We start from the raw sequence: 18,662 nt of genomic DNA, 5'->3' as shown, positions 1-18,662 counted from the left end.
TAAAATGTGCATACATATTGTCTGAAATGTGTGCTTAAAACCCACAATAATCTGGTTTTAGCAGTATAAGAAACTTCTGTCTCAAGGTCTCGATACAGAAAATGTAATGTACCGTATACATAGCATTCGGTGGGAAATCGAGACACATTTTCAGCAGTGGCACAAGGGATAAAAAGCAGTCTCTCTATGGCCTTGTACAGCATGTGCTGAGTCACAAAAGCCTCTGGGGATGGTGTCAGAATGACAGGATGATCACAATCCAGTGATAACGAGAATACGAGATAAAGGTGCTCTCAAGGGCAGCCAAATGACCATTGATATGTAGCCTTGTTTTCTGAAAAGTATTTATATCTCTAGTCTGAAAACTCACCTCTTCAGACTCCATCTTAGCCCGTAACACCTCGACGACCTTACAGGTGTATGCAAAGGCTAAACTTATGTCATTTAGATAGCATTTTATGTAGACATAGCACATATCTTCTGTTAGACAGATGCTAGGTTCTTCCTTATGATTCTTGACCAACAATCTTTTTAAAATGTCCATCCATCCATCCATCCTCAACCGCTTATCCGTAGTTGGGTCGTGGGGGCAACAGCTCCACCAGAGTGCTCCAGACTTCCCTCTCCAGAGAAACATTAGTGACTTCCTCCTGGGGGATCCCGAGACGTTCCAAGGCCAGTGAGTCGATGCATTTCCTCCAACTGCGCCTTGGTCTGCCCCGGGGTCTCCTCCTCCCAGTGGGACGTGCCTCGAGGACCTATCTAGGAAGACGCCCGAGGGGCATCTGGTTAGGAACCACCTAAGCTGATGTATTACCATGTGTTGTTCTTGCTTACTGTAAATCGCTCTGGATTAACCCATTTTGGTCAGGAACCCCTTTTGGTGTTAGCATTATGTTATGATTTAGCTATTGGAAAATAGCAGATCTACAAGCTCATAGCGCGCCACCGAGTGGCACGCTACGAGCTTGTAGGTCTGCTATTTTTGAAAAATCGAAGAACGACTGACACGGAAACATAGCTTATTCAGAAAACTGTCATTTTCAAACAGACATTTTTTTAATCTGATCTCAGGTCAGAATGGGTGTCTGCTAAATGCCTAAACTGTAACCTGTAATCTCATTGGATCCCCCAGATGTGTAAAAGGGTGAGGTGCGCACTCACTGTCTGAAGTTGAACAGAGGCATGGTGACCCATCCCAGCGCCTCCATGCCGCGCCGCTGCTTGCCCTTTTCCTCAGCGCCCCCTGGTGGAGGCAGAGGACTGGCGTACAGAGTCACAGTCAGCTGGGACTCCCTGGGCAGCTGGTTGATCTGGACCGGGAAGCACACCCTGGAGAGGGACGGAGAGAGGGATGGGGAAAGAGAATCAGAATCAGAATCATCTTTATCCCATTTGGACCTGAGGCCAATTCCATTAACCCATTCTGACCTGAGATTAGATTCCAAATATGTCTTCTACATCCTGACAGTTTTCTGAAAAAGCTGTTTCCATGTCAGTCGTTCTTCGAATTTTCAAAAATAGCAGACCTACAAGCTCGTAGCGCGCCACTCGGTGGCGCGCTACGAGCTTGTAGATCTGCTATTTTTCAATAGCTAAAGCATAACATAATGCGAACACCAAAAGGGGTATACCCACCCGAAATTGGGTTAACAAAAGTCTTCAAAATCCTAAAAGTTTTCTGAAAAACCTATATTTCTGTCAGTGTCGCTCAACCTTTTTCATGTCAAGGACCCCCGGGATTTTCTGTATTTGGCCGCGGACCCCCATCTGAAAATATGTTGTTTCAGGGATGCCCCAGAAGCAAAGATTTGAGTTAAAAAACATTCGCTTTGATAGTATATTAAAAGATTTGCGCCACATTTTCACGATTCGTCCAAAAATAGCAGATCTACAAGCTCATAGCGTGGCACTCGGTGCTGCGCTATGAGCTTGTAGATCTGCTATTTTTCAACAGAAAATGTGGAAGCTCGTTCCGCACACAAACAGCACACTCGTAGGGTCTCCATGCTAACTCAGAGAGGAAGAGAGAGATAAATGGCAAAAATGAAAATAAGTCGCATACTCGCATTATAAGGATTTGATTGATTCATCATCTGATTATTAATATTATATTGGTTATTCTCTAGTCTTTATTGACAATGACAGTGGGGAGAGGCAGGAAATGTGGAGAGAGAGAGACTCACTGATCACATTTCACAGTTCTATAGCTTCCTTATGATTCTTTACATGACAATTCTACATACAATGTATGTATTTTATGTATTACCATGATGTGTTGTTCTTGTTGTTCTCCGATGCTGCACAAAACTCAAAATGGGTTTTTAGGTCAGTACGACAGAAATGATTAAGTCACTGATCTGGTCTGGACAAACTCCACATTCCATTTTACAGACGGCGAACGCCGAGCGAAATCTATGCAACATATCATGCTCAGGGACACTTTGTTACCCGTATTCCGTCCTCTTAACCTTCCATATTAAACTCATGTTAACCGATTCATTGCAACTTATGTATAAGCGAGCAGACACATGCAATTGATTGATTACGGCGACATTTCCTAATAATGGTGACTCAATCAGGCAATCCAGACGGGCATACACTTTCCCTTCTTGAGATTCTATAACTCTCTTTTCTGTGGAAGTTCTTGATGTCCGACTTTTCCCAGTAAATGACAACATTGATGCGTCATCGCATACGTCACCGGGGTCATTTAGTGCACTGTTCCAGTGGTCGATAAAGAATTTATAAATAAAATCTTCACTTTTCACTTTCACATTACTAACCCATTTTGGGCCGGGAACCCCTTTTGGTGTTAGCATTATGTTATGCTTTAGCTATTGAAAAATAGCGCTACGAGCTTGTAGGTCTGCTATTTTTGAAAAATCGAAGAACGACTGACATAGAAACATAGGCTTTTTCAGTAAACTGTCAGGATGTAGAAGACATTTTTAGAATCTAATCTCAGGTCAAAATGGGCTAATGCATGCCATGGTCAGACAGGGACCACATGCAATACCTTCACGGACCACCATAGACCACCAGTTGAAAACCCCCCAGAACCATTTTGCTCTGGGCCCACTGCCCCTCTGGTATTTCTCTGCTGCTTTGGACTTCTTCAAATGTCCCTGAACTCAGGTTAAAAATATAACAACAGCAAATGCTTCAAATATAAGAGAGCATTATACTGCAAGAGCAGCAGCTGGGCCAAATATAACCTTCAGGGACAATGCATGGTGAGGCCCAGGGCAAAGACGGGGGAAATAATAAGCACGTCACTGGATGCACTGCACTGTAGTGTACAACATACTGTACAGGGTTCTGGCCTTTATGATGAATGATTATTAAAACATTAAGACATGAGGACCTGATTCTAAAAATGTCTTCTAAATCCATTTGACCTGAGATCAGATTCTAAAAATGTCTTCTACATCCTGACAGTTTTCTGAAAAAGCCATGTTTCTGTGTCAGTGGTTCTTCGATTTTTCAAAAATAGCAGACCTACAAGCTCATAGCGCGCCACCGAGTGGCGCGCTACGAGCTTGTTTTTCAATAGCTAACACCAAAAGGGGTTCCTGCCCCAGAATGGGTTAACAAAAGGTAATAGAGCACGCACCTCTCCACTCTAGCCCAGGTGCTGGACAAAATGTCAGTACAGGAAGAAATGGAGTCCCTAAAACTCAGCTCCAGTGGTTTATTGATTCAACGTTTCGATCACTGCGGGATCTTCTTTCTCCAGTCATCAGGAATCCTTCTTCAGATGCCTGAAGAAGGTCCGGAGGGACCGAAACGTTGCATTATTAAAGAAAATACTCTTGTACCGAGCAGATACACGGTGTGCGGGTGTATTCTGTTCCTTCCATTGATGTCCACTGGCCTACGCAGTACGCACCTGTGCATACGCCTGATTTCTAGGTGTGCGGAAGTTTTTTTCCTACAGAGCTTGAATTAATCTTAAAGATGGAGTGCCGTGATTTTTTTCCTCCCTAAAACATGACCATCAGGTCTTATTGTTATATAAGGAGGTATAATTTTTTCAAAAAAAGTGTACAGTATTTGTTATAATGTTGTTTTTATGTGGACACGCCCACCAGTTCATTAAGTATGCCTGGTTTGCCTGGTGGGTGGTGATGGGTGGTGAGCATAGAGTATATATATCTATAGAGAAGACACCCGAGTTCTCCTCCCATCCACTTGCATTAAGTTGCTCAAAAGCGCATGAGGCGGATTCACTCCTCCTTCCTGGTAGGAACAGAGTGCATTCTGGGACGGATTGCAATGGTGAGTGGCCCCAAACACATGAACGCGCTGCCGTTGAACGCGCACGAGCGTCGTCCGTCGTGAACGTGTACAATGATAGTCAACGGACAGCGCGTTCATCTGTTTGGGGCCAGGCTGCAATACCTTCATTCGGCCACTATGTCCATTTCGCCTCAAGATTTCCTCTGGGTGCCTTCTCTATAAATATATATACTCTAAGGTGGTGAGCCACCTGAACTGAAGCCACACCCACAGCTGTAGTTGTATGATAAAGGGGGAGGGGTTAGGGGAGGAGCTGATGTCACTATATTACTGTTTATTCCATTGGCCCGTTTGACTGTCAAGGGTTCAGCCTCCAGGAAGAAACCCTAAATACAAGGTTAATACACCATTGCACATAAAAACGACTCCAGGGTGTCTAATGAAGTACTGTCACCTCATAGACACATGAAAAACTGGAAAAATAAAAAACTTGTGGCACTCCATCTTTAAAATAAACGATCAATCATCAGCTGCATAGTACTTGACAGAGCAGCGGTGTTAAAGTTACACACTCTCTTAAGAGAAAGACATGCTGGCCTATATGGAATCCAAATGGCTGAAATCAGTCACAGTGACTGGGAACTTGAATCCATGTGCTTTGGCAGTGTTCTGCATGAATCATTTATGCCAATAATTGATATAACATGAAAGGAGGGCAGTTCATCCAACAGTTCAACATCATGCCAAATAGGCTCCATCTGGCCATCTTCTGAATCTGTGCGCATGCACGCACGCACGCACGCACGCACGCACGCACGCACGCACGCACGCACGCACGCACGCACGCACACAAACACACCGAGAAAAGGCAGCTGACATGTTTACAGAAAGTAGGCTGTTACTAAACATAGCCAACAAACACAGTCCCAGGTTGCACAGTCCCATGTAAAAGCCCCTGGACGACATACCGTGAACAACCATGCAGTAGTTAGTTATTCACAGATGGCTCAGATAAGGACAAATACTATATACAGAGACATGGATTAAAGCTAAATCAAACCTCACGACGCATTTTTTTTGCTATAGGCTAAGTCCTAATATGTAAAGATAATTTATTTCAGAGATTCGAGATTGCAGTTATGAAATAGCCGAGATGATTAGGGTTTCTGGAAGACTGAAATAACGAATAAATACGGCGACGTAGATATAGCCTATTTTTGGTGCAGGACACGCTTCTAGAGAAGACATGTTGACTTCTATGGATCCAAATGAAAGCCGTGGCGACTGAGAACTCCAATCCAATGCAGAGTACTAGATGTACTAGTATTTCAAATGTTCTAGTTTTGCTTCTACTCCACTACATCTCAGAATCCAAATATTGTACTTTTACGTTTGAAAACTTTAGTTACACCAGTTACTTTGTAGATTTAGATTATTATTACAAAACATACATTCCTGCATTCCTACATTCCACTTCAGCCCTATACACAGTACATTTCAGCCATTTGAAAATAGCCCATCTACAAGCTTGCAGATTTGCTCTTTTCAAAAGGCCGCATGCTCCGATGGTGATTGGAGCCCGTGATCTTCATCGTGTCCAATTGGAGGAATGTGTTATGAGAGCCACATAAAATTATAGCCACGCACAAATTATTGATTAGTGGGTGCAATTCTGTCATCAGATCATTTATAAGGATTATTATTCTATATATGTTTTCTTTAATTTCTTTAATGTATCGCCTGCAATATGGGGCAGAATAACAAGCCGGGAATAAAGTATATAAACCCACACTTACTGTAGGCATGATATAATAATACAAAATAAATCACACACGTGTGAAGCCTCGGTCCTTTGGTATTTATATTGTACCACATGACGTAACATGATGTTGCCGTTTAGTTAAAAGTGTTAGAAGGACAGAACCTCAAAAACCGCTGGACCCATCTGTGTCACCGTTAGCTTTTAACTACTTCTTTAACCATCATTTTAAACTTTAGCTGTTGATAAATAGCAGATCCACAAGCTCGTCCCAGTAGTACACAGTGGAAGAGGTACTTGTACATTGGATACGTACCGTTGGTCCCAGTACACCAGGTGGAAGAGGTACTTGTACATTGTATACGTACCGTTGGTCCCAGTACACCAGGTGGAAGAGGTACTTGTACATTGGATATGTACCGTTGGTCCCAGTACACCAGGTGGAAGAGGTACTTGTACATTGTATACGTACCGTTGGTCCCAGTACACCAGGTGGAAGAGGTACTTGTACATTGGATATGTACCGTTGGTCCCAGTACACCAGGTGGAAGAGGTACTTGTACATTGTATACGTACCGTTGGTCCCAGTACACCAGGTGGAAGAGGTACTTGTACATTGGATATGTACCGTTGGTCCCAGTACACCAGGTGGAAGAGGTACTTGTACATTGTATACGTACCGTTGGTCCCAGTACACCAGGTGGAAGAGGTACTTGCTGACGGCCTGCTTGCTGGTGTGTTGCGGAGCACACAGCTCCACCGCTCCGTGCATCAGCGAGCAGGACAGGAAGAAGCCCTCGTAGCTGTGAAGGAAGAGGAAGAACAGACAGTTTAGTTTCAGCCCGTGAGATTCCCGGAGGAACCAAGCGTTGCCGTTATAATAAGGACGGATTAGAACGTCAAAGTGCCATTGGATGGGCCTGGGCCGTGACTCAGCGGTCCAGGCACCCTGGCTCTTAACCCATTTTGACCTGAGACAGTTTTCTGAAAAAGCTGTGTTTCTATATGTTGGTTGTTCTTCGATTTTTCAAAAATAGCAGACCTACAAGCTCGTAGCATGCCACTTGTTGGCGCGCTATGAGCTTGTAGATCTGCTATTTTTCAATAGCTAAAGCACGACATGATGCTAACACCAAAATGGGTTCCCGACCCAAAATGGGTTAATCCAGTCTGGCAGTGTGCCGCGGGTTCGACTCCCGATCCCGACGGCCTTTACTGCATGCCAACCCCCACCGTCTCTCTCCCCTTTTCCTGTCAGCCTACTGTGATTCTATCCCTCTACAAAAAAATTATAAAATAAAAGGTGAAAGCCACAAAAAATATCTAAAAAAGAAAAACTAGTACCATTGGAATGGCACTGTGTGTGTGTGATGGTTAAGTATAGGGCATAGCAGTGGGCATAGAGATTTACAAAAATATCTATAGCAATAATATTAAGCCTAGAATCAAGCCATCCAGGATCCAGAATCAAAGGAAAACCTTTGATTCTGTGAAAAAAATAAAAATAAAACAGCTAAATAAATCCAATCCAATCCAATCCACTTCATTTATAAAGCACATTTTACAACTCAGAGTTTACAAAGTGCTGTGCAGAAGAATAAAACTAAATACACTGTAGCTAAACACAGAGAACAGCAGCAAACACACATTCCATAATGTGGGGGCTATGATGGAAAAGGCTCTATCCCCTCTGGTCTTTAAGCGGGTCTTCTTTTTTACCTTGGGGGATTATACACCTCAATAAGATCCGACAGATACCGAGGTGCCAAACCATTCAGCTTGCTTTAAAGACAAACGATAACATTTTAAAGTAAATTCTGAAATGCACAGGAAGCCAGTGGAGTGACAGCCAGAACGTGTGTGATGTGGTCCCGCCTGCGAGTTCCAGTTAAAAGGCGTGCCGCGGCATTTTGGACTAAATGAAGGGTATATATCATATCATCACATATTCAAATAATAATAATAATAATAATCATGCTATACAGTTGCATGTCACTGTCTGAATGTGTGTCTGTCTGTCAGAAACACCGCCGTATCTCCTCACCGCCTGCACCAATCGCTCCCACTTTTCACACAGGCATTGACCATAATAATATGGAGCCTTTTTTCCAATTTAACAAATTATAAATTAATAATGAATTTATTAGTGAATAAAAAATTTGAAAACGCACCCAGGGCGCAGTACCGGGCGCAGGGTGCAATATATCACAGCGGGTAAGGGCTAGTAATAATAATAACAATTAAATATATAAATATCAATATTTTAGTAAATCTCTATGGGAAAAACGAATGGCCGATTTTTCAGTGGAACCAGAAAACCACACTCACTGCGATGCCCTATTATACTGTACCTATACTCTGCAGGTCACACGTTTCAAAACGCTATCCTGCCCATCTACCACTCTTATCCAAGACAAAACGCTATCCTGCCCATCTACCACTCTAATCCAAGACAAGCCCTTGTTTTTCATTTCATTTCCTTATTTCCTGCCCTGTATTTAAGCGTCTCTCCTATACTCTCGTCTGACCCTGGCCAATAATATGTGTTTTCTCATTTTAAAAAGGAGAATTGGTCAGTCCTTTCATTTCCTCTCGATCCGACCACACGCACCGTAAGGAAGCTGAGAGAGAGGGATGCCGTTTAGACCACTGGCTCTCACACAGACACTGGGTCGGGACCCATTTGAGGGAAACATTAATATGTGTCCCTTTAGATTTTGTTTCCTATGTTTTGTTTGTCAAAAAACCTCCCCGAAAAAAGCAAACCTTTTCATGTATTAAAAAACAAATCCAATGATTTTTGTCAGTAATTTCACGAAGAAATTACAGATGAAATCAAAGAAATTCCATAAATCAGAAAACAGATGAGTAAAGTACTGAAAAAGCCGATCTACAAGCGCACAGCACGGCGCGAAGCGACGTGCTGTGAGCTTCTAGATCTGCTATAATTTGCACTTTTGGGCCGTGAGCTAAAAAGGTTTGGGAAGCACTGGCTTAGAGGAGATGCAGGAGACAAGACGCTGTGGTAGGATTCACTCTCTGCACTTCAACGGGGGGTTCATGTGGGTCTAGAGAGCCTGCCGTTAAAGGATTTACAGTGTATACTAGACACCAGAGAGACGACCATTTCCCATAGCACTGTTTGTTTGCTTACCGAGGATGCCATTATGAACTTGAAACTTGACATGAAACTTGCTTGACATGCTGTAGTAGGTAATCCAACAGTGATTTTTAGTGTTTTCAATGCATTTGAAAGCACAGATTGATTTGAAACATCTAAGGCCAAAATAGAAACAAATTAAATGACGGCGTGCGCTACTTCTTAATCGGGCAATGATGTTTAGCCGAAGCTGACTCCGTTATTCAGGTAAGCTGTATAAGATTTGCTGTATGGAGAAAGGTTAAACAAACCCATCAGAGGTCTATGTTTATGTACAAAATGATGATTATGGCTGAAGCTGTGAATAGACAACGACATGTAGACAGTGGTATATATAGACCTTTAACCAATACGTACGTACTGTATCTCTGGGGAATCTATAGCTTTCAATTATTGTCATTGTTGTTATCGTCTCTAATCATATCTATTTCACTAGAATTTCTCCTTCTTCTATATCATTTAGATGCAAACCAGGAGGAGTTAGGAGTTTCAGAAAGGTTAAGCAGGGAGAAAAGTCTCCAGGAAAAGACAGCGAGGGAGTAGGAATCCAGTGACTGAGTTCATGCAGAGTTGGATTCACGTCAGGCCAGGCTGACTACAATGAAAACTATTCACACATTGGGAGGGTTTGGTCTCATGGAGACGCCTCAGGGATGATTGAGTGTTCTGACCTGGTAGTGATTTACTACCAGGCTGGCAGAAACATTTTATTACTTAGTTATGGCTTGATTTGCGCGCCCGTGTCGCACACCAAAAATAGACAAACTACAGTGAGCTGAGATTTGCTAATTGTCTCCACCAGGCCGAAGGCATGTGGGGAGAGTATGTTTTGCACTCCGTCCGTCCGTGTGTCCGTCCGTCCGTCCGTGTGTCCGTGTGTCCGTCCGTCCGTGAGCAGCTAATCTCGGCCACCGTTAACCCGCTCGATGCCACATTTTGCACACACACTCCCTGGATGCCAACGATGAACCTCTGCCCCAAACTTTCCAGAACGGCCTGTTATAGCGCCACCAGGAGGCCGCTTTGTGCAAAACAAGTTTTTGCACAGTACACCTACAGATTTTGTCCAAACATCACGCAAATTGGTACACAGTCTCTCTAGAGCCATTCAACGAAACCGGTCTTTCAGATTTCTCAGACTCCATCCTGATTGGTTAAGATTGGCTTCCAAAGTTCACAGGAGTGCTCAGTTTCAAACAAAATGCTGCAAATCATGAACACATCGCGTGATTTCCGTGAAATTGTGCACCCACATTCCCACTAGGCCGAGGACGAAATGCCACATGAACAATTTCAACTCAGACTCAAGGTGGCGCTATAACTGGCCCAAAAGTGTTTTTACCTCTAACTGCACGGATCTGTGGATAACTTTGTATGCCAACTCCCTAGAGGCCAAGGAAAAACCTTTGCCTGGAATTTTTCACATCTGCTCTTTATAGCGCCACCAGGAGGCCGACATATGTAAAACACATTTTCTATTATTACTCCTTCAGATTTTATCCAATTTCCGTTAAATTATACACGCACATTTTCACTAGGCCGAGGACGACATGCCACAATTTTTTCCTCAAAATCAGCCTCACGGTGGCGCTATAACAGGCCAATTCCTGTTTTTAGCTATAACTGCATCGATCTGTATACAACTTATGTATGCACACATGGAAAAACATTGTACCTGCATCCCTCCAACACGAACCTCCGGCCCAAATCTTCCTCAACAGCCTGTTATAGCGCCACCATGAGGCCACAACCTGACCTGCCCTGGTGGAGACCTGTGCCGATTGGCACTTTGTCTAGTTTTGGTGTGTGACACCCATGTGCAACTATGTATAACTTGGGCTTTTCACTCATACACACTCATATATAAAAATAATGATGTACTGTATGTATTCACTATTGCTGGCTATGTGACATTAGCTAATTGAAGGGCCTACCCCATGTTCCTAATGTTGTTCTTTCTTTGTAACCTCTTCGGGCTATGACCTGACAAAGGTGCATTGACATCAAAACGTTGTGGTTTTGCCTGCACCATAAAGGCTTTAATTGTCTGAGACTGCTCCAGTGCCTTCCTTCCACTATATATATATATATATATATATATAAAATACATATTTGACGTACAAGCTTATCTCTCCCTCTCTCTCCCAAACACGCACACACAGATGGCATGTGATGGAGGCGGGCCAGGTGCCTAGCGAGCAGCCAACACTGGGTCCCGCCCCCCCAGGGAGGTCATAGGTCAAGCCCATTTCCCAGGCCGTCAGCCATTTGTCAGGAACCAATCACATGCCAGCTAACAGAGCGGAGGGCACAAAGAACGCTGCTGATGGAGGATTGCAATGTGTTTGCGTGCGTGTGTGCGCGTGACTTTGTGTGTGAGAGAGAGAGAGAGAGAGAGAGAGAGAGAGAGAGAGAGAGAGAGAGAGAGACTAAGCGAGAGAGACAGAGAGAGAGAAAGACAGAGGTGGACCAATTCACGTGGCAGTGGGAGAAGGTAGGAGAGGGGGAGAGGATGAGGAAAGAGAGAGAGATAAATAGCCTAGCATTTATTCCAGCGCATTAGGGAAAAAGAAGGCTAACCTCAGTTCAAATAGAGACTTTTTGACACCACTAAAGGTTTGCAGCCCCTGCTGTTGCAGTCAGTCAGTGCACGCCACATGCAGTATAGGAACAAATTAAACAACTAAGTTGTGAGTTTTAAACCACTCTTGTGACCTGAATTCCACTTCATATAAATGGATAAATATAAATATATATTTATTTATTTTAAGTCTAAAAGAAGAAAATCAGAAGACAAGACGAGGGCAAATGAGGTTAGGGGTGGGGGGGGGGGCACCATGTCACAACTGTGGGCCCGGCAAGGTTGCATCTGTCAGAAGACATTATGGAACCCACGAAAGGGAAAGGGAGGGGAGGGAGGGGAAAGGGACAGGAAAGCTGAATCCACCCACATGCAAAGAGAGAGGGAGAGATGGAAAAAGGGAAAGGGCGTTAGAAAAGGGAGAGGGTGAGAGAGAGAGAGAGAGAGAGAGAGAGAGAGAGAGAGAGGTAGAGAGAGAGAGAGAGAGAGAGAGGTTGTTCTGGAATGAAAAAGGGATGGGCTGAAGACTGAAGATGACAGACAAGTTGTTGAGGAGAAGAGAGAGGGATGACGGGGAAGATGGAGGAGAGGTGTAGCAAGCTGTCAGCTTTCACCGTGTGCTCTGTAGCAGCGATGTAATCCTCAGTGATTACAGACAGGGCTTCTAGCCATAGCAGCTGCCACAGCTGCCTCCTGTGTGTGTGTGTGTGTGTGTGTGTGTGTGTGTGTGTGTGTGTGTGTGTGTGTGTGTGTGTGTGTGTGTGTGTGCGTGTGTGCATGCATGCATGTGTGACCTAAAAAAAAGATTCAGGAGACATTTGGGACCTGCAAATCCGTACTATGGCATAGATATGCACATATTTGTGTACATTGTCATTATGTGAGACGCCCGCTGCATAAATCGTGTGTGTTATGGTGACCTAAGTATGTGTACACAGTATGTGTGGGGGAAGCAGTCACCATTACACATTTAAGTTGACGATTAATTGTTTTAATAGTTGTTTTTTCTATTAAACATGGTGAATAAAGAATACATTTCTGTTGATGAATACCTGATTATGCAAAGAAATTACTGACCTATTCATTTTCGTTACCACTGTCGCAATATTGCTTGCTCTGTCAGTTTTCTGCTCTATATGTAAAGTGTATTGAGACAACTTGTTGTGATTTGACACTTTAATAAAATGGAATTGAATTGAATTGATACTTGAAAAAAAAAGGTACAAATAATTGCGGAAAAATGAACATTTTTCAACATGGAAACAATTATGACAAAATTATCGCGATTATCTAAAATATTTGCGATTAGATGATTATGCACTCATTGTGACCGGCCTGTGTGTGCGTGCGTGTGTGCGTGCGCTACCTGGTGGCCCATGTGATAGGGATGCGGTGGGCGGCGTATATGCTGAATGACAGCACGCTGGTGACCAGGCCCGCCTCCTGGATGGGTGCGGTCAGGCGGTGACTCTGCGGCGTGGTGTGGAAGTTGGCATTGAAGGTGCTGCAGTACAGCTCCACCAGGTCCAAGATGGCCGCCGTCAACTTCTCCACAACCTTGTCTGTCGGAGACAACATGATGCTGGTTTATTACGATTTCCATTAGACCAGTGGTTTTCAAGGCCCATTGTTGTCTCCACCAGGCCGAAGGCATGGAGAGAGAGTATGTTTTGCACTCCGTCCGTCCGTGTGTGTGTGTGTGATTGTGTCCGTCCGTCCGTCTGTGTACAGCTAATCTCCGGCACCGTTAACCCGGTCAACGCCAAACTTTGCACACACACTCCCTGGATGCCAACGATGAATCTCTGCCCTAAATTTTCCAGAACGGACTGTTATGGCGCCACTAGGAGGCCGACTTTTGTAAAACACATTTTTTGATATTACTCCTCCATATTGTGCCCAACAATCCTGCAAATCGTTACACAGTATCTCTATAGTCATGTGCTCAACACAGATCTGTCCAATTTTTCATAATCCATCCTGATTGACTAACATTGGCTTTCAAAGTTTACAGGATTGGCCCCGTTTTGAACAAAAAGCCTCAAATCATGAACGCAGCGTGCAATTTACGTGACATTTTTCACAGACGTTCCTACTAGGCTGAGGGATATACCCCACCCTTTTCACATTGGCCTGTCATAGCGCCACCAACAGGTCGATTTTTGCAACATTTTTGAACAAAATGCCTCAAATCTTCCAATTGCCATCAAAGGCGTAAGAAGAAATGGCACACTTTACACAATGGCTTATTATAGCGCCACCAGGAGGCCACAACCTGACCTGCCCTGGTGGAGACCTGTGCCCCGAGGGACACTTTTTCTAGTTTATTCTGCATTTGAGCCACGGACCACCAGATGAGTTTTAGCCTTGCAGACCCGAATTGTCCGCATTTCCATGCTGTATTGATGTTGGTACCATAGGAGAGATAATTATTGATCAAAATTACAATCACAGAAGGCGGGGCTTTTCAGAGTAAAATCTCCCATATCTGCTGGTACTCCAGCGCCTTTATTTTGAAGAAAATCCCGGCGCTCATTGTGTTAAGGTTACCAACTCGCCATCATTTATCTGTGGACCACATGGAACCCCCTCAAGGACCACCGGTGGACGGTTACACATATAAGGCAAGTCATTCCTACTAATTGTTTAGGCCTGTCCCAACTAGCGTACTTATTATATTATTATTTTGTCATAATCGTTTCCATGTTGATAAATGTCCGGACACATAGTTGACTAACGGCAGTGTGGACGTGCACGACAGCTCAGAGTGAATAATGAATACATGTGCGAGTGTAAACCATAAAGAGTCCTGGTCAGGTGGTCTACGGAGAGCACTGAAAACACATGCTCAGCATGACCTTGTGACCTCTCCTGCTGCACGGGGAATATAAACCTGGCGGTCTATTTTACACACCACAGCTGACCCTGTGTTAACACACTGCCTCATGTTTACACTATGGCTCGTACGTGTGTCTGTGCGGGTGCGTGTGTGTCTGTGTGGGTGTGTGTGTGTGTGTGTGTGTACGACCATGGGTGTGCAAGTATGTGTGTTACAGTAAAAGTAAGAAACCAGTAAAAGTTTTTTTTAAACTGGGCGAGGAGCGGCCAGTTTCCAGCCGTGGGCCAGGGGTGGGGCGTTGGTTCGGCTTGCTGAACGGGAAGGGACGACACCGGGTGTCCAAATGTGACACCAAATGTGCGCGGCCACGGTTAAACAAATAATAATAATGAGATAAAGAAAAAAGACGGCGAACAAGATGGCCGGCAGGCCGTTCGGGGCCCGCCAACGGTCCCCAACGATGCGTTTAGCCCTGGCTGCCGGGGGGGGCATTCTGTCTCCCTCAAAGGGACCCGGCCCGGACTCGGTTGTGGCCTCCCGTGCTGGTAAAACAGGCTCCCCCGGTTCTGTTTTTCTCACTTTTACTGAAACATGCCTATTGTCTTTTGTGTGTGTGTGTGTGTGTGTGTGTGTGTGTGTGTGTGTGTGTGTTGTACTGTGAATGTGCCAAAGCTGTGACAGAGTGAGTATAGTGGACATCCATTAGAGTGCAGCTCTGTGCTCCCACCGTGATCCAACACACTGAGTTGTGTCTCTACTCTCTCTCTCTCTCTCTCTGGCTCAAATTTGTCTTGGTTTTCATCTGTCAACAATTAGTCTTCCATCCAAGTCCATTTACGGTGTGTTATATGGCATTTAAATGTCGACTAGAGATGTCAGATAATAATTGTGTAGCCATTTCTTTCTGCCAACGTACTCATTGTTAATTCCCCATGTCACCGCTAACTTGAGGGAGACATGGCAGGTAATTCCTAGTCTCTCTTTACCTCATAGTTGTCCGTCCTGCTATTTTAAGACAGTCCTCCTTTAATTTTTGCAACACAGCAGAGAGAGAGACTGTAAAGACTAGGGTAGAGAGGGTGGGTGACGATGCAGCGGAGATCATGAACCTATCACCTTGTGAGGAACTCTGTGGAAGGTGTGGACAGGCCATAGGGACGTTCTGGACCTAGCACCTTGTGAGGAACTCTGTGGAAGGTGTGGACAGGCCATAGGGACGTTCTGGACCTAGCACCTTGTGAGGAACTCTGTGGAAGGTGTGGACAGGCCATAGGGACGTTCTGGACCTAGCACCTTGTGAGGAACTCTGTGGAAGGTGTGGACAGGCCATAGGGACGTTCTGGACCTAGCACCTTGTGAGGAACTCTGTGGAAGGTGTGGACAGGCCATAGGGACGTTCTGGACCTAGCACCTTGTGAGGAACTCTGTGGAAGGTGTGGACAGGCCATAGGGACGTTCTGGACCTAGCACCTTGTGAGGAACTCTGTGGAAGGTGTGGACAGGCCATAGGGACGTTCTGGACCTAGCACCTTGTGAGGAACTCTGTGGAAGGTGTGGACAGGCCATAGGGACGTTCTGGAATAGCAGCAATAGGCCAGTCACTTTGAACCCTTTTCCACCGGTTGGGAACCGGCTCAGTTCAGAACCAGTTTTTAGTGAGCCAGAGCTCCAAAGTTGGAACGTTAATTATGAATTGAGTGGGCAAAACCATACCAATATTAAATTGTTTATAGGATCAATATAAGTAAATTAATTCCACAGTATAGTAGCTTTTTCATATTTTTTTCATATTTTCCTATATGATGCCTAATTTGCATATTTACATTTTTAAGATTTGTAATACAATAAATCATTGTCTTTGTGTAAGTAATCAACTGGGGAAGTTTCATGGTGATAACAATTTAATATAGGTATGGTTTTTGCACAATTGCTCAATTCATAATTAACATTCCAATTTTGGAGGTCTGGCTCATGGACTAAGAACCAAAAAGAACTGAACCGGTTCTCAACTGGTGGAAAAGGGGCCTTTGTGGGCCAGATGGTCTTTCCTGCACCCCCACCCCCCTCCTCCCCTCTCAAAGCGGTACGAGAATTTAACCAAAAGTAGGTCGGGAGTGGCTTATTGTCGGTATCAGCCGACATGAGATCAGATTCTAAAAATGTCTTCTACATCCTGACAGTTTTCTTCGATTTTTCAAAAATAGCAGACCTACAAGCTCATAGCGCGCCACCCAGTGGCGCGCTATGAGCTTGTAGATCTGCTATTTTTCAATAGCTAAAGCATAACATAATGCTAACACCAAAAGGGGTTCCCGCCCAAAATGGGTTAAATCGTTAATCTTGAAAATGAAAACAGAAACTGTTAATTCACCAATTAAGCTAACTGTCACATTCATATACAGTAATACAAGCTCAAAGTTGTTGCTATGAGAGTTCGCTTTTGTTTTTGCCATTTGAGACATTGTTCCAATTTATTATTTGGTCTATTAGATCTAATGATCCAATATTGTTTTCACAAGCAGCAACTTCCGGGAATCTTTGCTCAACTTTAGGCTGAAGCCAAATCCTTTTTTTTTTTCTTTTTGCCTTTATTGATAGGGTACAGTATTTAGACAGGAAAGGGGGAGAGAGATGGGGAGTGACAAAGGCAAAGGCCGTCGGGCTCGGGAGTCGAACCCGCGGCACACCGTCCGGCTGGCTTGGCAGCCTAGGTGCCCAGACGGTAACCGTCCGGGCCCAAATCCTTTTCTTTTTTGTGATAATATCACATGGTCAAAAAAAAGGATCATATTATGATCTGTGCTGGACCAGATTTCAACGTGAAGTTGATGATAAAACTGATAGCTTCTGTAACTTGGACATACTTCTCGTTTTGTTTTGGTCTGCAGTTTCCTCCCATAATGGTGAAGTAGTGTCAAAATATGAGATAGTTCCATAAACCTCTGGTTTACATCACTGTATGCTTTGCAAAACAGACCGTAGGGGTCTTGTCCCATAGTAGACTATCATGCTGGAGCCCTTCAGTTTGTATTGATTAGATAGACTGACTAATCAGCTTTCCGGTGTGCTTTTGACTGCACCCTTTCACTCATCTATTAGGCCTATGTTTACATATAAAAATAACAAATAAAATTGCAGCTGTAATTGACATTCCCACAGGCTGATTTCCGTTTTCCAGTCCGCCCTCATGCCTGTGGTAAAACATAGCAATCCTATGTATCCGAGACTCATTCAATATCCATTCCTCACGTAATGATTGGAAAAGGCATGGGAAAACCCTGGAAGTAATGTTAACCAGATTTAGCCTCCATCGTAGCCCACCGTGTCTCCTGTCTGTCTGAGGGACACTAGGGGCCTTATTGGAGACGTCTGATCTCAGCCTCATGTTGCAGGAAGAGGAGCTAATATGGTCGCTCATTAGGTTAGTGTGTGTTCCACAGTCTGTACACGGCATACACTTTTATACTATATGTGTGTGTGTGTGTGTGTGTATGTGTGTGTGTGTGTGTGTGTGTGTGTGTGTGTGTGCGCGTGCGTGCGTGCGTGCGTGCGTGCGTGCGTGCGTGCACGCGCGTGCGTGCACTGAGTAATCGTACCTCTGTTTTCTCTAACAGCCAGTACTGAGGCATCCTGGTGAAAGACAGACAGAGATGAAACCATTACGAATGCTAATGGTGGTAATGATCAATGGCCTTTTGGCATCAACTCTCTGGTCTCTGGTTCCTGTATGTGTATATAGTTTAGATTCAAGTGACTGTCATAATTATATTGAATATAATAAGGTCATAATAAAGTAAAATGATTAATTAAGTAGTAATACGTAATAAAATGTTAATAACGTTACGTAAGTTAGCAAGAGAACAGCATCAAAATACACACATGTTGGGTGTAGACTGAGAATGACCATAGATATTGTTTTATAATTGCACTGACCATGATGTTGCAGACAAACAAAAGGAATACAGACAAGACAGTAGTACATGGATGAACAAATTAGATGTACAGAATATACATTCAGCAGAATTGGATGACCAAAATATATGCATATTGTAGTGCAAATAGCAGTACATTCTACATTTAG

The 18,662-nt window shown here is 44.0% G+C and overlaps 1 protein-coding gene across 2 annotated transcripts in view; it reads right to left on the bottom strand.

The window, feature by feature from the left end:
• Positions 1–18,662, bottom strand: part of pik3c2b (phosphatidylinositol-4-phosphate 3-kinase, catalytic subunit type 2 beta) — a 78,842-nt gene that overhangs the window by 33,502 nt on the left and 26,678 nt on the right. For both annotated transcript variants that reach the window (XM_083770610.1, XM_083770611.1), the window contains exons 10-13: positions 18,178–18,211; positions 13,109–13,304; positions 6,682–6,804; positions 1,165–1,332 (exon numbers count right to left, since the gene is read on the bottom strand). In XM_083770610.1, the coding sequence (XP_083626736.1) occupies positions 1,165–1,332; positions 6,682–6,804; positions 13,109–13,304; positions 18,178–18,211 (521 nt within the window). The remainder of the gene's footprint in view (positions 1–1,164; positions 1,333–6,681; positions 6,805–13,108; positions 13,305–18,177; positions 18,212–18,662) is intronic.

The sequence above is a fragment of the Protomyctophum parallelum genome (assembly GCF_964188405.1).
Source record: "Protomyctophum parallelum genome assembly, chromosome: 8".
Taxonomy (NCBI): domain Eukaryota; kingdom Metazoa; phylum Chordata; class Actinopteri; order Myctophiformes; family Myctophidae; genus Protomyctophum; species Protomyctophum parallelum.
Note: the sequence above shows the minus strand (reverse complement) of the source record. Positions and strands in the feature narration are given on the sequence as shown.